Source organism: Leopardus geoffroyi, chromosome D3 (assembly GCF_018350155.1).
Source record: "Leopardus geoffroyi isolate Oge1 chromosome D3, O.geoffroyi_Oge1_pat1.0, whole genome shotgun sequence".
NCBI classification, from domain to species: domain Eukaryota; kingdom Metazoa; phylum Chordata; class Mammalia; order Carnivora; family Felidae; genus Leopardus; species Leopardus geoffroyi.
This window is the reverse complement of record NC_059339.1, coordinates 74,161,817-74,188,225: the sequence shown is the minus strand read 5'-3', so window position 1 is coordinate 74,188,225 and position 26,409 is coordinate 74,161,817. Positions and strand designations below refer to the sequence as shown.

The window sequence follows — 26,409 nt, the reverse complement described above, 5'->3', positions numbered from 1 at the left end:
TTTTTTTGTTGTTGTTTGTTTGTTTTTTTTTCTTTTCCCCTCCGGAGTTTTATTTTATTTTATTTTTTAAAAAAATTTTTTTTTCAACGTTTATTTATTTTTGGGACAGAGAGAGACAGAGCATGAACGGGGGAGGGGCAGAGAGAGAGGGAGACACAGAATCGGAAACAGGCTCCAGGCTCTGAGCCATCAGCCCAGAGCCTGACGCGGGGCTCGAACTCCTGGACCGCGAGATCGTGACCTGGCTGAAGTCGGACGCTTAACCGACTGCGCCACCCAGGCGCCCCTCCCCTCCGGAGTTTTAAGTAGCAGCACAGAATAGTGCTAGGAGCACAGCCTTTGGAATCAAACTGCCAGGGTTTGAATCCTGGTTAGGTCACTCAACTGCCTGTGTAGCCTCAGTCAGTTTTCTGTGTCTCAGTTTCCTCATCTATAAAATGGTGTTTATATTACCTGCCTCCCAGGGTTGTGCAGATTGAATAAATCAGTCTGCATATGCCCTTTGTGTAGTGGGCAGTAATACATGGCAAGGACTCAGTTATTCTTATTTGGGTAAAGGAGGGAAAAGTGAGCATGGAAAGGATGAAAGGTCTGTAAATAATAACCTCACATATGCTTTCAGAGCCACCAAAAATTTCAGTCATTGTTTAGTGAAATAGTCTTTTCAATATGCAAAAAAAAAAAAAAATTAATAGGGTAACCAGGGATGATGGGTTGGGGTTGGGGACAGAGATTTATTCTGATCCGAACATGGTTATGATGAGTTCCCCAGTCTGATGCCAGGGAACAAAAGGCTCATTCTTCAGTTCCCAGAATGAGGATTAACAGCGAAACAGCCTTGCTTGGCTTGTCCTGAAGCATCAGATAATTTTTCATTAAGGCTTTTCATGGGATGATATGTTCCACTGGTATAGGTACATCTTTTTCAGTGGTGGATGAAATACCTACCATGTATATTTCATTTTTAAAGTGACCTTTTAAGAATGAAAAGCCAGAAAGCCAAACATGACCTTGTTATTACCCTACTGGTCAACCACAGCCTATCTTCAGAAATCATGTTATCAGTAAGTTGTTCTTGTCTGTTTCCATGTGGATTAGAATTGTTCAGGTGCAGTAATCTACCAAAGGTGATACTTCTTGGATGTATCCTTGTGAATAAATGGGCTTATGAGATCATGTTTGCTTTAAGTGATGTTTTCATTCTCATCCGGTTTCCTTGGCATTCCCTTACAATAGGATACCATGGATATATTGAAAGAAAAAAAATAGAAGTCAAATGGAAAATGATATAAGAATATAAAAGTATTACATTTGGAATTTTGTAGACATTTGTTAACAATAATGCCCCTAAACAAAAACCATTTTTTCCCCCTTATCTTCCCAGGGCAGCAAGATAAAGGCTTTATTGAATAGATCAACAAAAATATTGGCCTTTAAAAAAATTGGAAGCAGCTTATGTTTTCTGCTTAGGTTTGTGTTTCAAGGGCAACAGAAGAAGCAAGGGAATCCTTTATTGATTATCAATTGCTGCCATTTTTAATAGTCAAATTTAAATATAGGTTTTAGCAGCTGATGGGTTCAATTTGGTCAAAACACGTGTTGACTTTCTGGATTGTTTGCTCACTGTAGATGCCGACTTGTTCTGGAGAAGGGGCTGCGTGTTGATCTCCTTTGTCTCCAGAAGGATTGATTGACGGATGTTGTGTCTGCTCATTTACAGCATTTTTCTTGCTTAATTTAAAAAATTGTGACATAGTATTACATGTTCCTTGTATACATCATTTTTGCAGAAGAAAGTTGTTTAGCCAATATGTCGACTTAGTTTATGAAATCCTCTCTATAGCTTTCATTCAGCCTTCAGTGTACTCCATTAGGTCATATCATTCGTTTCGTGCAAGGCAAATCATCACCAGCAGCAAAGTTTAACATTTGGTCCTTTTAGGTATAAAAATGAATCAAATGCCTGACAAAATTGGTTTCTGGTATATATTTCAGAATCCCCCCCCCCCACCCCTTTACGGGCATACAACAAATGTTACTAACGGGTACTTTTAGTTTCTAAAATATGGACAGCAGTAGTCCATGCAGTAAAAGACTTGAGCGATTAATGCCACCCTTATGCCTCTTCTGAGTAGTTTTCGCCATGGGGCTTGGCACTGCCACCATTGTCTTTGTGCCAAAAAATATCCGCAGCGGCTGTCGCATCGTCGTACTAGAGGGTTGTCTCGAAAATTCCGCAGTGAACGCGCCGGGTTTGTTCATCGCTGCTATCTCTTTTAAATATTGGGAAAATAGAACCTTCAGCTCTTTCAGGGCTTCATTGTGGTTGTGGGGATGGGGGGGGGGGAGGTGGGTGTTGAAGAATGGAGAAAGGAGGAAAGAAGCTGTCCGCGCCAGCCAGTAGGTATAAGTGACAAAAACCCATGCCTGACATAGAGGAAACGCATATAGTTAGGGGCTTTTGTGTTCATGAGCACAGATAGTCACTTAAGAATCCTACTCAGACATGTTATCAGTGCTCTTGAAAATTTTATTATCTGAAACAAATGTTCCAGCGAATTTTAAGCAGAAAATCAACATCAAAACCATAGCTAATTTTTAATGGACAGTTTACACAAAAGATATATATATGTACATATATATATTCTTTAGAAACTGAGATGTCATTGTAAAATGGCTGCTGTTTGTCATTAGCAAATGATAGAAATAGATATAATATGTTTGAGAAGGTGCTCGGGTTGCCCACAGTCCCTGATTATTTTGCTCCCAAACAGGGGTTTGGGCTGTGAGGGCAGATTTATAGTTGAATTTGGGAACAAAAAGATGTAATAAAGTTAAAGGCTTACACTATCAGAATGAAATGTGTTCTCTCATGATCTCTGGAGCGATCTATTTGATGGTAAAAGTGGATGCTACAGATGAAATCTTTACAAGGAGCATAATCCTAAAAAAAAAAAAAAAATTAAAAAAAAAAGTGCACCTCCCAGCCTCCTGCTGGCTGCGCTGCCTCTTTGGTACCTCGCAGACTTCGACAGAGTCCTGGACGGGTGCCCATTGATGTCATGGAAACACTCAAATTACTGAGAATGATTCATGTCTATGCTGGTCTCTTATCCTCCCCCACACAAACAGGAGTAGATTTTTAACCCTGACAACTTGTAATTTGCAGTGGGTTTATTTTTGTATCTGGATAAATATTTTTTAACAAGCAAAATTAAGATTAAGCAGTCTGTATCTGATATGATAGTAAAGAATGCTGGGTCTATGTAGCCAAGAGTACTTTGGGGACTCTGTGCAGCGTGAATTCATATTCTTCTTGTCTCTCCCTCCTCCTTCTCTCCCTTCCTTCCTACCCCCTTGCTCTTTTCATTTCATTCTCCCTCTCTTTATTTCTCTCCTTTCTCTTCCATTTATTTTCATTCATATTCTCTTTCCCTCCCTCCCTCCCTCCCTCTCTTCTTCTTCTTCTTCTTCTTCTTCTTCTTCTTCTTCTTCTTCTTCTTCTTTTTCTCTCCCTCTCCCTCTCCCACTCCCTCTCCCTCTCTCTCCCCCCTCCTGTCTCTCTCCCCCTTACTATTTGCACTGATCTTCTACCTTTAAAATGATGGAAGGAATAGCCCCAGCTTATATATATGAATTGAGACAAATCCTGGTAGGAACCAGGTCTCTGTTCTGGAGTCAGGGGTGGGAAATAATACCAGGTGGTGAAATTCTATAGGGGATAGCTTCAGTAATTCCTTCTAGAGAAAAATTAGATAGCCCTTCTTCCTTCCTACTGTATTTTGCAATCTGATTTTTAGAAATTACCCAAACAGGACACTAGATGTTTGTTCACTTAACAGGGAAGTCAGAGTAAATTCTCCTTTATCCATCTATCTTTCTATCTGTCTGTCTGCCTACCTCCCTACTCCACCTGCTTTTCTGATTGTTAAACAAGTGGATATTACATCAAAGTGAACTATGTGGTGGCTGTATTGAAGCTTTTTAGACATAAGAGCATAAGGAAGGACATATGTCATTTGATAGCTCATAAAGGTCGAGCTTTTTCTGTTAGTAATATTTACAAAGAGAAATTAAAGAGTATAAGTTTACACTTGGTTTACACAGAAGAGTACGTATGTCTTTATGACCACTTATGCTTCTGAAATGGGTAAACGTGTCTTTTCTTTAATGTAAAATCCTCATACAATGAAAGTTATTCTCTTAGATCTTTCTTGATAGACAGTCTATGAGATGGTATCCTGTTCCATTGGAATTGAAACTGATATGGACATTGATTTTCTACTTTGCCCTCAACACAATACCAGAAATGGGGTAGGGGGGAAGTGTTTTCCTAAGCCTGAGATTCATTGAAGCTAGTAGAACAGTTAATACCGAGAGAGAAATTTTAAAACTCAGGTTTGGCTTTTTTTTTGAAAACCATCTTCCGTTTTATGTATATAGTGACTTAGCTACAAGGTGCACTTTTGACAAGATAGAAGATTTGTTAAAGATAGGTTCTTTGTGTGGTGTCAGGAAGGTAGACTCTAATAGCATTGTCATTGAACCAAAAGGTAAAAAATGACTACTTTTACTTTTAACATTTATTTTAACTGGAGTTGAGGGAGGAAAACTTGGGGGTTGTAAACTTTAGAAGGATTTCAATTCAGTGTCTCAGAATACCACTGTTGAGTCTTCCATTGGAAAAAAGAACAGTAGAGTCCTGGGTGTAAAGGACTATGTACCCTTAAGCTCTACTCTTGAAGAAAGAAGTAACCCTCCCTTTTGGGGTGGGGCTTATGTTCTGGGCACCTAGTCATGTCACTAGTCCTTTTTAATGTCCTAATACGGATCAATTTTCTATGACAACTCTTCATATGTCACTAAATTCTGCTTAGATCTCTTGAAATGTGGTTTCATTGTCTCCCTTGCAGATTATTAAGGCTAAAGATACTTCTAAAATAAACAAATGAGCAGCCTTGATGTTATCCTTAGGTGTGGCCAGATAGCATCTGAGGCTCTATATATCTCTGTAGAGCCATCTACGGATAAAAACTGAGTTGTTAGAATTGGAACCAGACACTGACGTTGCCTTATTCCTTGTTCCACTGGGTCAGTTGGTAGAATCTGAATTTGGGTTCAGAGGGGGCAATTTTTCAACAAACCCCCTTTCCCAAATGTAAATTCCATCATCATTTCGATCATTATGGGGTGTACCCCTGGGAAAGGGAGCTTAAAAAGAGAGAGAGAGAGAGAGAGAGAGAGTCAGAATTTTGAGTAGTTTCTTTGCTATATTCACCATCTGGAGAGCCTTGATTGATTAGCTTTGGCCTCACCATTAAGTGTCAATATAATCAATGGGAATTACTAGACTAGGGTCATTACATAGATAATTTGCCTGCTGTGTAAATAAAAATGAAATTGTTTAAATTTTGTGAGAGAAAGAAAGTGAAAATAAGGGCTGACAATTTGTTTGTTAGAGAAAGTGGAGGCCATTGGAATGACAGTTTTTGGAAGTGTGGAGCAGTTTGGCTAAGAATAGGAATGAAGGATATTTTTTTTCCAGTTTATCATAGCCAGAGTGAGGAAGTGCTGTTCCCTCTCTTGCTTGCATACATTTGCCCGTAGTGCCTACTTTACGTATGTAAACATCGGGGAAGAGAAGTGGATGTCTGTTACCTGGAGATTTTTTTTTTTTTAAGGATAAACGTAATTTACACTTTTTTGTTGTTTCTCTTGGCAGGTAAAACAGAAAGGGGCTCCTACTCATCTTATGGGAGAGAATCAAACTTACAGGGTTGCCACCAGGTAAGTGAGACTCTTGCTTGGGGAAGGGTTGAGAGAATTAACCTGGTAAATGACGGTTTGTTTTGTAAATTAGGTGATGCATCTTAGACTGTGGCACTAAGATGCACCGAAAGTCTGCCGATGCCTCCCTCTTCTAAAAAGTAACGAAATAACACAGACCTTGGAAGTAATAAACACCTCGTCTCTAGATCCCTGCTGTATCAGAACTACATTCACTGGCTTGTTTTTATTTTTTAATCCATCAGCCGGTACCAGTGGCACTGTTTGCAAACCAGCAACGCCGGTTAAAGTGGTTCTATCAAAAGAGTTTATTTGCAATTAAGAACTTGAGAATTTCTCACACTAGAAATACTTCATGCAGCCATGTGTCAGACCCTGGGTTCGGGTGGTTATTGCCCTAAATTATAGTTTTCATAGGGGCTGTATGATGTTGTGTGAAAACAGGGTTGTATTGAGGGATAAAAATGTCTGTGAAAATATGATTTGTTGTCCCTTTTTGTTTCTGAATTGTTTTTGGCTGGAAGTCAAGGCCAGCAGGCTAACAGCAAAGCCGTCTCAAGGGAAGCATGCGTGAGCTAGAAAAATAAGAATACTTTAATTAAATAATAAAATGCCAGTGTAATACAAAGGTATAGCATGTGTGTGTTTGCGTCTGTGTGCACTCTGCATTTGCATACTTTTCACTGCCCAGAGAAAGCCCAGTTCTGAAAATAATATCCAGAGCCCAAAGTATAAGCTTTAAGACAGTTGAGTTTTTATAGATGTGTTCTTTTTTATTTCAATATTGGAATTAATCGCATCTTTAAAATCTTTTGTTTGGGATTTCTTTTTCTTTTTTGCATTGGTTTCTTACTTTGGAAAACTCTTGATAAAATTGAATAATCCTGTCAAATATTCAAAGCTTTCTACTGTTTTATTCCTCATTTAAGCAGAATGTACCTTCTTGTGCTAGAAAGGGAATGTTTGCTCTCTGGAACCCTATCACCCTCCCATTTTCTTTAGTGAAATGGGTAAAAAAAAAAAAATCAATTTTGAATTTTTGAAACAACCTGTTTAATATATCCTGGAAAACGTAAGCAAATAGTTTTAGCAATGAAATAGAGCCCGTGAAGGATTTACCTTTATGGATCAGTCATATGTCACTAAAGGTGGAATTCTGGTGGAGGTTTACTCCCGCCCCCCCCCCCCCCCCGATATATTTGCATTTTTAAAGTTGCCTCCTCTGGCCCAGCTACCAATTCAATCCTATTCGGCATCTAAAAGATTGGTGGCGATGAGGGGAACCGTGCTTGGTTAAGAAGTCCTGCTGCACAAGCTGCAGAGTACAGTTCATGGCAGTTTGTTTGGAAAGAATTCTGCAGGAAAGAAATTTACAGCCATTCCAGCGCAACGGAAACATCTTTGGAATGTGAGTGCAAATGTTCGGGGCAGATAGCTCGGGCGACAAGCCTCTTAGTGCCGAGTCTCTAGTGTAAAGCTCCCAATTCCTGCAGAAGAGCCGGTTCCTGTGTATCTGGTTTCTGAGGGTCAAGGCAGAGGTCATTAGAGTTTTGGGGAGAAGAAAGTTGACAACATCCTTCCTTTTTGCAGATGGTCATGGCAGAGGTCTCTGTTTTCGCTGGGCCTCTTTTTCTGGTCAATGAGAGAATAGGCTTCCTCGCCCCTGTATCCTTTCTTACTAATAGGAATTGGCGTGATTCCTCACAGACACAAAGATTTCCTCTGCTGAGTAAGCGTGAGGCCCCTTAACTTGTTAAAGCATCATCCAGACCGCGTGAGTCTGTCTGTGTATGTGCAGGGACACAGACCCTCCCTCGGTTTGTGGGAAATACTTCCCTCGGGTGAAACTGAAGTGATTTTTTTGGCAGACACAAGGTGAGGAGTGGAAGGGGGCAGAGGGTGGAGTAGAGGTGGACGGACTGGTGTGTGATGGCTGAATTTCCGGGCCTTGGGAGGCTCATTTTGAGACATTCATGTCCAGGAAAATTCTGTTGTATATAGGAGTATGAGTGCATATGCTTTTCTTAAAAAGTCTTCATAATGTCGCTGTGGAGTGTGGCGATTCTGTCATTCTTATTTCTGCTTCGTGGTCGTGAGTCTTGCAAGAACCGACTATCTCTGTGCTTAACATGGTCTCAGCAGTATCCATAAACAGTGTGATCACTTAAGGATAAATAAAAGAGCAAAATTTTGGAAATTCCCTGATTGAGAAAATTGAGGCTGGAGAGGAAAAGTGCACATACTATGAATTTCTTCTGCTTTCCGTGAAATTTGAGAATAGAGCAGACCTTAGTGTGTCTCTTCCAGTGAATGTTTCTCTTATGCCGAATTGCCTTTTGAATCCCCGTCTCCAACACCAGCTATGCAAACCAAAAAGAAAGGCAAAGTCTCGGGTACTTGGGCTTCAAGTCTAAGTAGCAGATCACAGCTGAAATGATTCCCCACTGTGTGGTAAGGTGAGTGGCTTCCTGGAGAGAAAGCTTTTGTTTTCTCCTGTTTACTACATTATAGAGATGCTGGGTGGAAATCCTATAGATGGTATGCCCTTAGGAGCTCCAAAAGCAGCTTTATCATATTATAACAATGTATCCTGTGGACTTAGAGGATTGAGCACTGTTACATGGGAACATGCTTATTCCAGTCCCAAATAGCCTTTTGTCTGGTGTAGAAAAATAGCGGTGGTAAGCAACAGGTAGCAAAATGCTGTCCTGGAGAAATAAATTATTATTTTGAAGTGTATGGTATTTCGAAAATGCATCAGGTTAAAAAAATATTACACGTATCTGTGATGTCCCTCTTGAGGATTTAACATGAATAGTGAAAAACATGTGGCTTTTTGAAAAGTAGATATTTTAGCCAAAAAAACAAAATTTGGCAGGTTCTTTTTAAGTTGTTTTCATTAAAAATAGTAATATGAATTCATTAATGCATTTCCACGTAAAATTATCAGAAATAAACATGGTAACTTTTTCAGACTTTTGAAACTGTGTAGATAATGAACCAATAGGCAAAAGCAAAGCGGCCAAATGGACTTTTTTTCAGTCCTCACTAAATATGGCAAAACTAATTTAAATCAAATTGGGGTACGGAAATCACACCCAGGCTTAAAATGTTCTTGCCAAATTGCAACCTCATACTACTTTTACTGAGAGAAAATAAAATTTATAATGGAAAGTCTGACAGAAATGAAAATGAGCGGAAATGAAGTTTTTCGCAAGATAGTCCAACCTCTATCCGGTAACCAATAACTAATACCTAATGGGCATCATTGAAGATCACAAAAGGAAAAAAAAAAAAAAAAAACAATGTCATTTGCTTTTGGCCTCTTTTGCTGCTTTGAATAGGATGTTTGGTGAATGCAAACTTTTTAATCTTGCCGAGATCTTCTGTTTTTGAATGGAATGATGATGTCAACACAAGTGATTGTTATTAAGGCAGATGTTTTCTCCTTAAATGAAAGTTCAGGATGGATTATCAGGAATTGTTTGTCTTTTCTTTTTTGGGATATAGACCAGGTCTACAGCAATCGTTTCATTATTATTGTCTCCTGGGCAAGTTTTGTGGGGTGGGTGTGTGTGTGTGTGTGTGTGTGTGTGTGTGTACTATATGGAAAGCTGGGCCCTATCTGAGACCAATTAAATTAGAATCTTATGAGTTGGGCCTTTGCTTTTCTGACAGTTCCCAGGTGATGTACTGTGTAGCTAGGTTTGATGATTTCCTAGAATATTCTATAGGAATGTACTGTATTTTAAAGATGTGTTCAAAAACTGGTATTGCCAGTGACCTTGAAAGAGCTTTTAGACTTTTTGCCTTAATTTGATTATTCAAGACATGGATATATACTGCATAAAAACTTCATTTAAAAGGCAGTGAGAATTAGTGATTTACTGAAAATCAGGAGGACGCCTTGATGTCTTTATACAAAATTCTGCAACTGTGAATGTCCCAGCCCATATCTTGTTTTCTCTAGTGAAGTCCAAGGCTCTAACCTCAACTGCATTCTTTTTCTTTCTCAGCAAGTAATCAAATAGGACTATGCTGATAAAGTTATTTGATGTTGAGATCTTAAAACCAACGGGATTTAAGAATTAGGCATAATCTCAGATACTTTTGTTAAATTCCAGAAACTTTGAAACTATAGAAAATGGATCTTCTCTATATGAAATTTGACTTGCTCATAAACTTTGTTTTTGCTTCATTGAAATTAAACATTATAGTTGGTTCTGAAACGAATTACACATTTATGAACTGATTGTTTTTCTTTTGATTATTTTTATTTTTGATACAGACAGAATTACAAGTGACTTAATTCGAAAACTTTTGGCCCCTTTAAGTTTTCCTTATCTAAAGTCAAAATAGGAAGCATGGAAGCAAAAAAGGCATGAAATCCTTTGTTCTTAAAAAAAATGGCTACTTGGATCTCGTGGAAGCAGAAATGCATCTTGTTTTTTACTTTGACATTACACTTAAATGTTTGTTCATAGCGGACAGTAAATCAGTCTGGGTCCAGTGCATTCTTCCGAGGACCCTCTACCGCCCACGTACTGTGCCTGTGTATTGCCTTATGCTTCCCTTCCATAGCTCCTCTTGGATTGTTGAATGCTGATTTCCGGCAAGATTCTGTAAACTCCTACAAGGCAAGGGGCCACGTTGGCTTTATCTTGCACTATGTGTACTCTGTGCCTAGCAGGGTGAGAATTGTGATAACCTAAGGTTTATGGCCCCAGCATCACATTTTGAGACCGGGAAGTCGGAATAGCAATGTATGGGAACCATTAGTTAGCATTGTTTTCATGCCTACAAAAATGAGAAAATCCATACTGTCTCAAAGAAAGTCCTTTGGAAGTCTGCCCTTCTAATGTGCTGTGCAGACCCCGGAATGACACACAGGTCATAGCGTGGAAAGTCACTCATCACTTACAGGGCGCCGGGTACTGGCCCCGTGCTGGTCTCACTGTTCTAGGCTGAACGTTCTCAAAGGAGATGATGAGAGAATTCTATGTTCTGGGTTTCCGGTGGGCATGTTATTGGAACCAAAGGTGAGAATCCAGTCCCATCCTTTTGGAGTATGCCAGTGAGGACAGTGGATAGGGTATTTATAATTATGATGACTTCAGACATCACAGGGCCCGAGTTTACCGCGTGTGTGCCATCGCGACTGTGCCCCAGGCAGCTGTTCACACAGCAGCTTGTTTGTTTTGGGGGCATTGTTAACGGGTGGACCTCTCACCCAACACCAGCCATCCCAAAACTCACCAAAGGGGAGAATGGAGACATTCTTTCATCGCATTGGTGAGCAGACATTTATTGGCCCTCTACCTGTGTGTTAGGTACTATGGAAAAAAACAAGGGGAGGCTCTTACATGTTTTCCCTTCAACCCCCATAGCAGCTTTCTAAACAGAGACCATCAAGCTCCATTTATTTAATTAAAAAAATGTTTAGACATCTTACGTAGCATAAATTTCCAAATACTTAGAAAAATTGAAAAAACAATAAAATGAAGTGTCGTATACCCACCACTTATATTAAACAGTTGCTAATATTTGTTATATATGCTTCATGTAGATAAATGTATATGTACATTTTTCAGTGAACCATTGTTAAGTGGCAGACCTAATAAGATTTCACCCCTAGATTTTTCACATCTTTTAAAATTAAAAACACTTAGCCATTGAAATAAAATACTATTATCACTCCTAAAGAAAATAATAATAATTTCCCAATCTAATACCCTATTTGTATTCACCTTTCTTAAAATGTCCTCCCATGAAAATGTCCTCAGTAGCTTTTTTTTTTTTTTTCAGTCATCGCATTCATGCGTGGTATTTGGTTTCTGTGTCTCTTTATAATTTCTTTTAAACTAGAACAATTCCAGTAATTAAAAAAAATATATTTACTTTAAAGAAATCAGGCCAGTTGTCTTGAAAAATATTCCCCTATCTAGAATTGTCAGCTTATTTCTTTGTGGTACTGTTTAATTTGTTATCTATCACTTGTCTCACCTACAGATTGGAAATTATGTCTAAAGGTTTATTCGTATGGATGCTACACATTTTGGGCCTGAGTATGTCATAGATGATGCTATGTGCTTCATATTATATTCCATTTGGAGGCATATAATGTCAAGTTATGCTGCTACTGATGATGCTGACTTTAATCATTTGGTGAAAGTGGAGACCCCCAGATTCTTTCTCTTGTAAAGAAATCTTTCTCTTCTTGCAATCAGTAAACAGTTGTTGTGTTGATACTTTCGCACTGGGCAGATATTCCATTTCCTCCGTACTCTTAGGCTTGATGGTTTTAGCATACATTGATGATGCTTGCTTTTGAAGTAGTGATTAAAAAAAAAACACCATCATTTCATCTTAATTTATAGCTGATATTCTTCTGTAAAAAGCTTTCTTTCATTGCTCGTATTTTAGCACTGGTAATTTAAATATTTCATACATATACAAGTTTAATGCTAATAATCCTTGTATTAAATATGGTACTGGAGGGAACTGGAAGCATTAAAGCACTTTTAAAGTCTCTTAAGGTATATTGATTTAAAAAAAACTGTTGTGGCTCAGGCTAATGGTCAGAAAAGCTTTAATTGCAAGAAGAATAAGGCAATTACGTTTCCTTGCAAACTAAACTCTAGCATTTTGCTGAAATTTTAGACCTTATGACAATGTCTATATCACTTGCTCTTAGATGAATCTTATAAGCACTGGAGTTTCTCTAGATTCTCACATTGTCCCCTCTATACTCCAGTAATTATTCTTAAAGACCTCACAAGACTGACTGTCAGTGGCTGACTGACTGAGTCCGATAGGCAGCTGTGATTCTCAAAGTTGTCTCGTTGATGGTCACTGAGATAGTGGGTCTGGTCCCTCCCCAGTCCTTGCACAACCCGGATGTGGCTGATGAGTGGATGTCAAAATGAATGGATCTCTAAAAGTTAGTCCGAGCTCAATCTAGAGGAAGCCTGGGAAGTAATATTAGGTGCCAGTATAAACTTTTATGCTGATTGTTATTGTCCTCATTTAATGATTAAGAAAGTGAAGCCCAGAGAAGTAGAGCAAGCAGGACTAAGGTCCCACCCCAAGTGAGCTTCAAAGCCAGATTCTGAACTCTAAAATATCTGGTTTTAAAGCCAGTGCTTTTCCAGTGTGGGTTCCCTGCTGCCCCACCTATGACGAGGTTTCTAGGCTCAAAGATCCATATTGCAGCCCATCTGGAAAACCACTTTTGGTAGATACCAGGCCCACTGGAGAGTCTGGGCCTAACATGGTGCCTAGAATAGTAGCTTCACTCAGGTCTGTTAAGGATGTGCTAGAACTCTGTGCCCTTGGCGGGAGGTTGGGGGGGGGGGGACCACATGGCTCCTGACTGCCTGGCCCTTTTTGGTTGTTCTTATTTTTAAGTAAACCGCCTGTGTCTATATGCATGATCCATTCTGTAATTTCAGAATTAGCATGTGTAATTTCATTAAAACCAATAAAGCTTCACTGTGAAAAGGCTGGGGTAGAATATGCCAATTCACATTTTAGCAACAGCATGAACACTTTCTTAAAAATGTATAGATTATATTTGGGCCTTGCTTTTTGTGCAATGCAGGCAGAATATGGTTTGCTATTACATGAATTTGGATTCTTCATAGAGCAAACTAGTTTTCCGAAAATACAAGAACTACATAGAGTCAAATTCTAAAACCATACCTTTCTCAGGCTCTTAAATGTGACCCCATAATTTTTCGATTATGGCATTTAACTCACTTGTGAAATATATGAAATGACATATATGTGTTAGAAGCACAGGCAAGTTTTCTACAACAGTTCAGGACAGTGAGTGCATGAAAAAAATGAAATTGCTTTGAGATGATTTCTGGGACACCAAAAAGAAAAAAAGAAAAAGGAGTCCTGGTATCCAAATGGAAATTTCACTAGAATCTTTGGATTAACTTCTCTTTTCCTGTAAGACGTATTTGGGAGGTTTTAATAACCACTAGCAATTAGGAACTCAGTTCATCTTTATATTTTTTATATGTAAAGAGAAAGGGGAAAATCAATTAGTGACTAAACAATTGGTTTCACACTGAGGTGTACTTGATAAAAGTTAATGTTGAAATGAGCCTGCCTATAGTATAGAAATCGGGAGAGCCCTAAAGCTTCTTTCCAGAAGGAAGGAAGTATACTCCCAATGCAGTGTCAGGAAAACTTTTCAATATAAAATGGCAGAAATATTTATTCCTTTATGAGCATGCTTGAAACGGTTTCATCACTAAGGAGGTATCTTCTGGAACTCTTAAAACGGAAGACCCCCAAGTTAAAATAGTGGGAACACTGCAAGATCCCAACAAAACCCCATAATCTTTTTAGAAATAAATACTTTAGAAAGGAATAGATACCGAGTCTGCTGCCGGACCTGATATGGTAACCTGCTTAGAATTGAGGCTCATCCTTTGAAAAATTGGGTGTCTGTGTTCTGGATGTTTATGTGGATTTCTTTACATATACTTTCACTCACAGATAAACTAAACTGAGCTTCCTAAAGCCTGGACCTTTTATGTTCAGTGTGTTATTTATTATCCAACAGAAGTAGTTTCTTGGGAGAAGAAAACCGGCAAGTATACATAGTTGCATTTGCTTTAGGATTTCTAGCGCATAAATGTTTTTTTCATAGTATGGCACTTATTTTTGTACTTAATAAAGGGAGAAGTCCAGTTTTGGTGGGATAGCATTCTTGGCCTGGCACTTCCCCAGATTTTGTTAAATAGAATATGTCATCACTGTTTAATTCTTATGGTAACTTAATGAAATCTAGGTAACCGTTGATTTCATTACTCTCTCCTTTCAAAAGGCATCTTCTAGTGAAGGCTTTCTATGACATTAAAAAAAAAAAAACAAAAAAACGCTAGATACATCTTATTTTCAACCTACCTCAAAGCCACATTTGTATAAATTTGGGACAATGACACTTCAGTGATAAGAAAGTAATTAGGAGGAATATCATTGAGCTTTTCAAGCAGTGACCATTCTCTAGAGCTCTAGATGTGGGGGTACCTGTGTATCGGGGTCTGACTGTGCATGCACACGGAATAATCTGAGCTCATTTGTACAGTGATAATGAACAGCAGGGCACTGAATCTTTTCAGTTTTATTGGTATTGTATACAGTAAGTTATTAAATTTCATCTTTGTAATACACCTGCAGTAAAATAACAAAACATTGCTGCACTTAAGGAACATGTGTGTGTGGTACAATGCCCTCCCCCATCATTTCAGCCCCCCCCCAACAGCTGCTTGCAGATTTCAAGATCCATTGTATATATTCCCTTGAGCCCACCTCTAATAATCGAGACACATCTGCCATCGCAGTATTATAGGCATATGTAGTTTTATTGAAAACTATACCTGTAAAAAAATTAAATAACTCCTACCTCAATTAAATTGGCAAGCTACCTTTTGCAAAGATCATATTGCAGACCTCCGGAGACCCAGTGAGTTCATTTTATTCTTATATTACAAATCACTAAATATGTTATTTTTATTTAGCCAAGTGGCTCGTTTTTCTCATTCTTTGATAATAAGTCACTTTCATCTATTCTCACTTTTGTTTTCCTTTTCCGCCTCATCTCCACATATAAAAAAAAAAAAAAATACCATGCAAGTTGTATGAAGGAAACACTGAGAGCCTCGCTGCAGTAAACACAGGATAAATAAAGTCAAAGGGAAAGGACCCAGCATGCAGCTTTAATTTTTAAGTGATTATTAAATAGACATAAAGGTTAAAAAATCAGGGTTAAAATATGAACTCATCTTGTGCTTTGATAGAGATTTTTACAATCTTTTTTGAGATCAATTTGATCACCATAATGGCAGAAAAGGAGATAATATGAAGAAAGAATGAGTTAAGAGGTCATACAAAGCATACATAGATGATTAGATTAGATTCCTTACCTTAATATTTACTCTTTTTTTTTTTGAAGAATGGGTCAATAATAAATGTCTATAAAATAAATTTTTATTCATACAGGAATAAAACAAGTATGTTAGGGTGTCTATATAATTATTCATAGTAAATTAATCATGCCACAAGTACAGTGATTTAGTTAAGAAGAAAAGTTTATGATCTTGCTTCCTATTGTCAGAGAAAATTCCAAGGACTAGATGGCCACTATATGAACAGGAAGAAAACTGTGTACCCTTTTAGGAGCATGTGAAGGTTCCCCATTGCATAGTTCCTTAGAAAGAAAGAATGTTTTGTGCTATTCAAAGGGCAGTGTGTGAATGGACTGAGGGAATGAGACATGGGCGCCTGTTCCCCAAGTGAGTACACTTACGAAATAGATCCTCTGATGGCAATTGGAAAGTGGCTGGTTCCATAGGAAAAAGTCACAGCTAAATAGTACATGATTGTTGCCCTAGTGTAGGTAGGAAATCAAGTTGCCTTATTGGTCACCAGTCAGGATTAAAAATAGTCGCATTTAGTTTAAATGATGGATTTTCTTTTTTGATAATCAAGACTGTTGATTAAAACTGTTGGTCATTTAGTTCCACTGGGATTGCCTGTGCCCATGAGATTATTCTCGGTCTCTGATCAACTAGGGTATTTTCTGCCCCTCTCACAGTTTACAGAGATTCAGAGTCTAGTGGGGATAAAAGGCCAAGTCCTAGGGGCACTTGGCTAGCTCAGTTGGTAGAGCATTCTGTTTCTCGATCTCAGGGTTGTGAGTTCAAGCTCCACGTTGGGCGTGGAGATTACTTTAAAAAAAAAAAAAAGCCGAGTCCTAGATAGGGTCATTGCTGACAACTAGGATCCCAAACCCCAAGAGAATCAGAATTCAAGATCTTAGAAGGATTTCAACTTTGTGAGTTTGTTTGTGTTATAGAAAAATACATTATAAATTCTAAATAAATTTTTTGAACAAAACTCATGCACATGTGGGGGAATACTACTTAATTCAGGCCATACTATTCCTTGGAAGCCCCATCAACAGAAATTTCTTCTCCTGGATGTGATTACCTTCTGTAGAAATATCTATTACCAGTGCTTTTGAACTGTGAATTCTGTTTATCTCACTGAGCTCTGCAACTCAGAACTGTCATGTGTAGAGTGACCGGTACAGCACAACATCGACAGTGGTAAAAGATCTGCTGTGGACAATGACATGTGGCAAAGAAGAATGTCAACAGCTGCTGCTACTCTGACATTGTCCCTCAAGGAGTCTTTCCGCGTCTCTACCATTTAACTGTCTCAACCAAAGAGAAATCACTAATGTAGATCTGTTCTCAGTCCTGTTGACACTTAGTTACTAAGTAAGATTTGCTTCAATTTGTTTCTAGAGTACAAGTCCTGGGTGTCATATTCTGGTAAGAATATTTAAGCTTAAGGTCTTATACATGGAAGAAGGAACTATACTTGGATTTATTTCTAGGAGAACTTGTTCTCTATTCCCTTTTGCAAGTAACACATACATCCTATCATTCCTAGAGTCCAGACTGTCTCTATTTCATACCTCATTACAAAGCAGATTTTTCTTCTCATTGTATCCTAAGTAACTACATTGTTTCCTAAATTTCATAGTGTACCTTCAAAAACTCAGATGCCAAGATTGGAGGCTCCTATGGAGTTCTATTCAGTAGGTCTCCCTTAGTTACCTGGTGCAAATAATTTTACCTGTGTTCTAGGTATTTGTAGATACTGCTTTAGAAACAGAATGGAGACATACTAAATCAGCTCTGTAGGACCTCAACCAGCAATCAGAACATTCCAGAACATTCAACAATAATATATTCTACCATACCTTCATTTGGGTGTTCAGTAAATATGTATTATGAAATAGCACCCTATTTCTCCCCATCCCACCCCCCGAAGATCATGATATCACTACCCTGGTAGAGGGTTTGAGCTAATAGTACAGTCATCTAATTGGAGGCTCTAACTCATTACTTTCCAAATTTCATATTCTTACATTTATTTAGGTATATTTTTCAAGGAGATAGAGTAAAATTTGGCAACTAAGGTTTTGTGCTTTTGACCTTGAATTTTAGTGATGGAATTTCCCCCTCAAGATTAGTCCTTCCATCTGTGTTCGCTTGGTGACTGACCTCCAGATGCCATCTGAGACTGGTTTGTCTCCCTCACCCCCAGAAGCCCTCAGTTTTCAGACTTCATGGATTTGGCTTCCTCTACCAATACATCAGCCCCACCCCCCCACTCTCACAGTCACCACTGCTGCTCTCTCTACTGCTCTAGTTTCCTCCGTCCCCACCTTCTCCCTCACATGGCGGCTGAAGTGCTTTTCTGCACAAAATCCTGATGCTGTTATGCCCTTGCTTCGCCTCCTTTCATGGCTTCAGAGGCCCATCCTTACCATGATGTACAGACTCTTGATAGCCTGGCCCTGGTCTTGGCCTCCAGACTTGTCCTACACACTCACTCACATCTGTTCCAGCCATACTGAGCTGTTTGTAGTTCCCTTAAGGGCTCTTTCATAATTGTCTCTGTCTTTACAAGAGCCCTTCCATTGGCCTGGAATATCTTCATCCTCTTTCTCCTTCTCCCCTTACATTCTTTTTACCAGGTGACTCACACTCTTTATCCAAGATTCAGCTCGTGCCTTGTTTCTTCCAGGGACCCTCACTGTTATACCCAGGCCACAATGAGGGGCTCTCTTCTGTACACAGGTGCCACTGCTCCTGACAGTTGTCACACTCCCCACAGCCAGAGAATGCCAGGGAGCAGGCCTGACATCTCCATCCCTGGTGCCTAACAGAGGACACTCAGTGAGTGTTTGCTCAAATGTCATTGGATGGATAAGTAAATGAATAAATGCACCAACAACGGTAATGAATCATATAACTGTGAGCAAATGACGTATTTAAGCACTTTCATGCAAATTTCTTGTCTTAGATTAATCATGCTGGTGACCCCAGTGAGGTAGGGACTATTTTCAATCCCCATTGATAACAAAACAGAAGCACTCAGAGCAGTTTTGTCACTATTAATAGCAGGTGGCAGAGATGGGACTAGGGGGCAAAGTCCTTTGGCTCCAGATTTATCATTTTCCCTATCACTTCTTTATTTCTGGATAAAGTTGGTGACACTTTTTGTCAGAGCAAATAGCCCACAGAGTCTTCTTGTAGATGGTTCCCCTCTCTTTTCACTCTTAACTTAGGTATCATCTAGCTTAGTGCACTGGGACCTCTGTCAGTAAGACCGCATTTCTAAGGAGGCTATGATGAACCTGGCAGTCTGTATATCTAGAGCATTGCCTTTAGAGGCCACGAAAGAGAGTATGTATTTTGAATGTTTCTCGTAAGTAACTACAAATTGCACACAACGTGGTACATATTCCCTACAGCATCAGTTGCCGGTCAGTGGTAGTAACTCTACTCCACTGGTAGAAAGGCCACAAGCTGCCTAAGCATGGTGAGGCCTTGAAGCCCATGGGTGAAGTACAATACCAGCTGTGTCTCGGGGCACCTGGGTGGCTCAGTCAGTTAAGCATCTGACTCTTGATTTTGGCTCAGGTCATGATCTCACGGTTTGTGGGTTTGAGCCCCGCATCGGGCTCTGCACTGACAGCACGGAGCCTGCTTGGGATTCTCTCTCTCCGTCTCTCTCTCTGCCCCTCAAAAGAAATAAATAAACTTAAAAATAAAATACCAACTGCGTCTTGTCTCCCAGGTTTCCTCCTTCATTCTCCTGGGTACATCTTTCCTGATAGAGGCTGGGTAGAAACAGGAAGAAGTGGATGAGCTGAGTAGATCATGATTTGCTTCTTCACGTTTCCCTCACACGATTATTTTTCTTTTAACCTTAAGGTTGGACACGAAAACAACAACAACAACAACAACAACTAATGATGATAATGAGTTTAACTTTTGTATGTATTATTGAAATCCTTAGGATAGAATGTCACAGAAAGGACTTAAATGCCACCTAGTACCTAATGCTGCTTTATAGCAAAATGGGAAGCCGAAGGTCAGAGATGTTAGGAGACTTGTCAGCTTTACACAGCGGACCTCACTCATATGGACCCACCCAAAGTGGTTAACATTTCAATAGCATGTAACATTGACATTTTTCCTTGATGTCTTTGTAGGCTTTTCCTTCCAGAGAACATAGGGCTACCCTAGACCATGAAGTAATAGCCAGTAGCAGCTGGAGGTACTTCCTGAAGAAATTTCTAGATGCATATCCTCTTTGTTCAGCAACCACTGAATTGCACCATCACAGAGCCAGAGGGTGTAGTTTGCTTGTAAATACTGAGTTTTTGAAATGTCACTGTAACATTGGAAAAATGTTGTCTCAGAAGGTTGCCAAAGTGACAGAATCCCGACATTGTAAATACCAGCCAACACAAGTGCTCATAAATGACAGGAATAAAATATATTTGACTAAATCCATAATAATCACTGATAACACTGTTTACCCTCAATGACCAGGAGCTGTGAACTTGGATAAAAAGCACATGTGTGCAGATATCATTAATGCGTCTGAGCCTCTAGCCATTCCAGAGTATTTTGATGGAAAAGCTCCCTAAATATGTAAAAGCTTTACAATAACTAAGAAGCAAGTGTGCAAGATAGGGTGTCAGGCAGCCCTAATGGAACTAGAGAGAGTCTTGACTATCTTCAGCACCCCAGAGGGCTGATAAGGCCCCCATTGTTCTGGTAAGAACCAGACTGTGAGCCAGGCGAGCAGGACAGTCAATACTCTATTTTCCATAGATGTGATTCCTAGAAGGTCCACTTGCCACGAGCAAGAGCTCACACACAGGCCATGTTCTCAAGAGGAAGAAAATGTGAAATGAACTTAGAGATTAAAAGTCTCAGAGCAACAAAGGCAGGATTCCACGAGAACCCGAAGTATACTTTCACTTGAGAGGGATGGCAAGGTGACCAGAACTCCCTCCAGTTGCTCTATTTCTATAGCCCAGGCTTTTTCTCAAAAATAACTTCTTCCTCTGTAGAAATGATTGCCTCCTTCCCTCTTCTGTTCTAGCATAAAAATGGATATTAGGGGCTCTAAAGGGACATGTACAAGGTGGCAAGCCAGTGTCACCCAAGCCTCTGTGATGTGGTTGTTCTCTCTGTTCCAAGCACCTCCCATCTCCCCATCTCTCTGGGAATGCTCTGGGACAATGGAGGATGCGTGGCAGAGGGCTGGCCCCTCCCAAGCAGGTGAAAGAGAGAGCCAGCCAGTGAAAGAGATAAGAGAGTGTCATGTCATTCCCAGGAGCTGCTCCCACCACTGCTTCGAAGCTGGGCGTGGGGACGAACTGGGGTGGCCTGGAATGACCTCCTTGATTTTCATATGTGTACAAAATACTTGGTCCTTTCCCTTGACACGTTCCTATATTGTTTTATTTTTTTAATAGTGAGCATTGCTTTCATAACTAAAACTGAAAGGCCACATTCAATATTAGAAATCCTCAGTGCTGATGAGATTTGGGAAAAGCTACAAAATAACACGTTGCAAATTGACATTCAACCATGAAATTATGGCAATTGTGCTTCTTGGATTTTGAAGTTTAGGAAAGAACTCATAAGAGGGAAAAAGCTTTCAGTCAGAAGATGTCCATTTTAGCATTAGCTAGAATAGTGGATTGGAGAATAGAGCCAGAAATGATTGGAGTGTCCAAGGCTATGTGATGTTGGTATATTTTGGTGTCCATGAATAGGGTCTATGTGGCTGATAATACAGCTTTCAAAGAGTACGGGCAGAGCAGGGAGAGGGAGTATCCCAAGTCCTTCAGAACTCAGTGATTGGCCTGGCATCCTTGTGACATTAAACCCCGCCAAGGGGGATTCCCTGGACAGGGACCCAGTTTCAGGGCCTGCTGTTGTGGTTTGACTCAACAGGTTGAAGGTGTTGGTGTTGGAGAAGTGGTGGCTGGTCTTAGGCTCTGTCCTGGCACTGCTCCTTCTTGTTGGTCATGAATTCAGACAGAAATTGAATGGCTTCTTACATTTCTCTCAAAGAAAGACAGCTTTGTCTTCCAGAGATGAGCTAGAAGGCAGCAGCCATGTGGACATTCTGCCACTTGGGGCACCCTGCAGTGATGGTCTGATGGCCTGTTCTGCGGCCTTTGACAACTATGGGTACATTCGAGGCTGTGAGCACCGAACCAGAGCTTGAAAAGCCTTGAAGTCTCACTTTTTCTCTCAAGTTTGAAGGACGCTTATCCCCAGTATCTACTCTTTCCACTTCTCCTTTTCACTCTTTAATGGTTTTAACAATTATTTTAGAGAAGCCATTTGGGGGTTTTATTTTAGGCATGACAGGCAGATTGAACTCTTGTTTGGATAGCTGAAGAAGAAGAGTTGCATAAAAGTGGCCAGGTAGAGGGTGGGTGTGGAAGATCTTTGCTACATTATGGTCAGTTTCAGTGAGGCTGTGTTTTGTTAAAATTCATCTTTATCTAAAATGGACTTATGGTGTTTTGACTTCCGCAGTGCAGGTGGACAGCCACAGATTTGACTCTGTATCTACTTTGGTTATCTCCCCTGTTTTTCTTCCTGAATCTTCTGCTTCCAACCAGCTGCTCTTTTAAAAACCAAAGACAAGGGGCGCCTGGGTGGCGCAGTCGGTTAAGCGTCCGACTTCAGCCAGGTCACGATCTCGCGGTCCGTGAGTTCGAGCCCCGCGTTGGGCTCTGGGCGATGGCTCAGAGCCTAGAGCCTGTTTCCAATTCTGTGTCTCCCTCTCTCTCTGCCCCTCCCCCGTTCATGCTCTCTCTCTGTCCCAAAAATAAATAAACGTTGAAAAAAAAATTAAAAAAAAAAAAAAACAAAAAAAAAAAAAACCAAAGACAAGTATGAGAGGGACGGGGAGGAGGAAGGGGGGGAGAGGGAGACAGAGAGGGAGAGAGGGAGATTTTCATGATCAGTGGGTAAAAATACCTGTCAGTCTCATAAGGTAGTTCCTTAGTGAATTTAGCATTTAATTATTAGTTTAGAGGGGATATCTTTGAGCTTAAGAGTTATTTAGCTAATTAACAAAATAAGTGCAAGATTTGGAGAACTCACTTTTCTGCTCTCTGGGTCCCCTGGGTTTCTCCCTTCAGCCCTACTTTTAGATTCATTCCAACATAACCCCCCTCCCTCAAATATTTAATTATTTGTTAAAGCTCAGAATTTCAGCTTCCTCTATGAGTCTCTATCCCCAAATTGCCCCCTGGTGGCTAGAAGGGAGAAAGACAAGATGGAGGATGGGGAAAAGGTAGATCATCTGCCTCTTCATTTCTGATACATATTTCTCTCTAGGTATAATGGATACCAGTATAATTCAGTCTTGTTGCAGACTAGCCCTGAATAGGGTAGTACATCACTGTTTCCTTTTTTGAGTAATTTTGCCGCAGGGATTTCTCTTCCTGTTCTTGTTCCAGTTTCTTTTAGTCTCATTTTTGTTTCTACACATGTTGTGTTGACCAGAGCCTTTGTAACAGTACTAATAACACTGGGGTGAGTTAGTGAGACACACACACAGAGACTGAGAACAGGATAGCTGAAGACTGTATGTGCTGTCACTCCTTGTGCTGGCGTGAGCAGCACGGGGAAGGGCTGTGATTTTATAGGCAAGCTGATTAGCCAAGCACTTGTCACCTCCATGGCTGCTCATTGGCCTAGTGAGTGTGAGCATGCCATCTCATTGACAGCTGTCTGTTGTCAGAGGGCCATCTTTTCTCCTTTTCAGTGCGACTGAACACAACAGAGACATCTGCAGAGCTCTTTGCAGCTGTGACAGTGTTGCCCTGCCTGCCAGCCCTCTCACTCAGAAGGAGCATAATTGAAGAGCTCAGAAAAGAATATTAACCCATTGGCCATCTTGGTTTGGGATATTTTGGCACGAAAACAAAGTGTCTCTTTTTGAGGTGACCACAAGTCTTTCTAGATAGAGGAAGACGTGAAATCCAGTGTCATGACGAATTAGGCTAGTCGAGTGTAAAATGTCTTGGTAGTGACTGGCCAAGGGGTGGCAGCTGATCGAGTATATGGAATAGGATGAGAGGTTCATCTTCAGGAAAGACGCCGTAGGGGCATATCTCAATTGTAGGACCTCCCCATTAGTGTCTTCTTTGAAGATAACAGTGGCACATTTGACTTGTGTAACAGCAGTAGTCCTTGGGATATGTGTGCTTTTGGATGAAGTGTGGCTCTTGTTGTTTTCAAGCCAAATTTGACACTGCCCTGTTTGGGGCAGATTCCAGAATGTCCATGAGATCAGAGCCTCTGCATTTCGTGCAGTGTGTTGCCAACACTATAGAAATATGGGCTGCCTTTCTAGGACATTACCTATAAACTGGAGATACCAAGTTGGACTTTTGTGATGGGGAAGTGGTTTAAATATTTATGCAGACGTCAGCATGGGAGTCTGAATGTTTAATTCTTTGCTTCTTCATCATGGTGTCTTCCAATGCAGCTCTGTTTATTTGAACATCTATTAGAGCTGGTACAACATGGAGACATGCAGGGCTTGCTTTGGACTGCGTCACAGGGATGCTTCCTACATTTGGAAATGATTTAGTGGTATCTTAAGTTTAACAGGAGGGGAATATTTTATTGTATTCATTTAAAAAAGTATTTAGAAAGGGAAAGTAGGGGGAATATTGAATACATTGCTTTTTACTCTTTCCTTGCTTTATGCAGTTCCCCTCATTCATTCTTTGCAACTTAACAAGCCTTTGTCACTGAACCTGAGTGAGAAAGGAAGATCTGAGAAACCTTGACTAACTTATTTCAGACTGTCTATACTTTAATGCTATACAAATGGGAGATAGTATTAGAGAAAGTTAGTACCATCAAACTAGTTGGAGAAAATTCATCTAAGAAGACAAGAAAGACTCTTCTTCTTGGTTGTTGTGTTTAGACTAAGTTAGAAATAAATGAGCAAAATATTTTGAGTCTAGCCTCTCCTAGACCAGGGGGTCAGATAACTGAGTTCGTACCCTGCCCCCAATTGTACATAGCATCATTTTGAAGGCTCAGTTTCTCCTGAGGCGTGGTCTAGATGGTTTCTGAGATCCCTTCCAGTTCCCTGGTGTCTGAGGTATCAGAATAGGTGATAAGAAAGGAGAATATCCACCAGTAGCCCTTAGAGATTTCAGAAATATTTGACGTATTCCCAAAACAACAGCAACTCCTTGCCTTTGAGAAGAATAAGAAATACAGAAAGTAGTCAAGGGATATACAGTTAGCCTCCATTAACTATTTTCTTCTTAATTTCTGTTTAATAGAAATGATAAATAATTTTCCTTGTTTTTAAAGTTTAATGAAGGCGATGAGAGTAGGAAGAGAAGATAGAGTCAAATGGGACTGATGACTCACCTGCATGGTTATGATTCCTCTTGGAAGATGGTAGCTTTGTCCAAGATACTAGGAGAGCTGTATCAAGACCTTAGGCTGCAACATTCAGTCCATTCTAAGACATTTTTTCACATTTTAACACCTCAGAAATTTATGGTATGCCGATTTAATTGGCAACTTTTTTTCTTCTTTGGTAGTAAATAGACAATGAACTCTGTACATCATGCCCATTTCAGGAAGGAGGGAAGTACACACTAATACATCCTCACATAGAAGGAATAGTCTGAAACCAATTTAACAACTGCTATAGCAGTTTTATAGCAGTTTCTTTTTCTAGAATTACTCCAGTTACATTGAGTCAGAAATGCCAGATATCTTTTCCAAAGGAAGGTCAAGAGTTGTTGCTAATTTCCAAGCTGGAACAATTCTCACCTAGTCCAGTATTAATCAAGGCTGTCAGTAAATCACTTAGACTTTATTTTTTTCACAGATTTTTAGAGTTTGTTGATGCTTTAGAGATACTCTAATTCCAAATTCTCATTTCATGGATGAGTAAATGGAGGTACAGGAAGTCTCTTGCCCAGGGTTCCATTTAGATAGAACCTGGGTGGCCAGATGCTCATTTTTTACATTCTCACCTCTAAGCTCCATACAGTGTAAGGAGAATGGGATTAACCACATAACGGGTATTCTGTGTATCTTTTGCTTGTACATCTGGGTGTTACACTTTATTTATGAGTGAATATGGTTGGATTCCATTGGTTCGTGTCTCTGAATGCTACACTTGTTTTACTGCCTGCTATACTTTTAAATTCATAGGTGATTTAACAAGGGACGAAAGCCAAACTTGTCATATACAGTTTAATGTATACCACACTCTATGCTACAGTAACACCATTTGATCATCTTTCGGTAAATTATGCGATTGTTGAGAATGTCAAAGCAGTAGGCAGCTCAAAGGCGCAGCATAAGCTGGCGCTGCCTTAGCAAGTTTAGCATAAAAATTGTTGGTACAGCTGAGGTTACAGTGACTTACTGAGGTCTTGGCCTGGTTTTGTTATTTTTCCACACTGGGGTGTTTTCACTTTTGAAATGTGCATCTGGATTTAGTTTTTTTTCTTAAAAAACAAAAAACAAAAAACAAGCCCTTTAAGGTCTTTAAATGTCAACACACTCGGAACACATTACATGTTAGTATCATATATATCCATTTATTAAACATTGATGTAAGTAACATTTTTAAATTTAGTAGTGATTTCCCAGGACACTACACCCTATTTGCTTCAAAATTGATTGGATGAGAAGAGAGTTGAATCTTAATTAT

The 26,409-nt window shown here is 39.8% G+C and overlaps 1 protein-coding gene across 45 annotated transcripts in view; it reads left to right on the top strand.

Annotated features, from left to right (window-relative positions):
* Positions 1-26,409, top strand: part of TCF4 (transcription factor 4) — a 356,138-nt gene that overhangs the window by 172,711 nt on the left and 157,018 nt on the right. For 38 of the 45 annotated variants that reach the window (XM_045456837.1, XM_045456838.1, XM_045456831.1 and 35 more), the window contains one exon: positions 5,723-5,787. In XM_045456837.1, the coding sequence (XP_045312793.1) occupies positions 5,723-5,787 (65 nt within the window). Of the gene's footprint in view, positions 1-5,538; positions 5,620-5,722; positions 5,788-7,071; positions 7,196-7,402; positions 7,663-26,409 lie in introns of those variants that run through there. The other 7 variants (XM_045456854.1, XM_045456853.1, XM_045456844.1 and 4 more) reach the window with 6 other exon arrangements.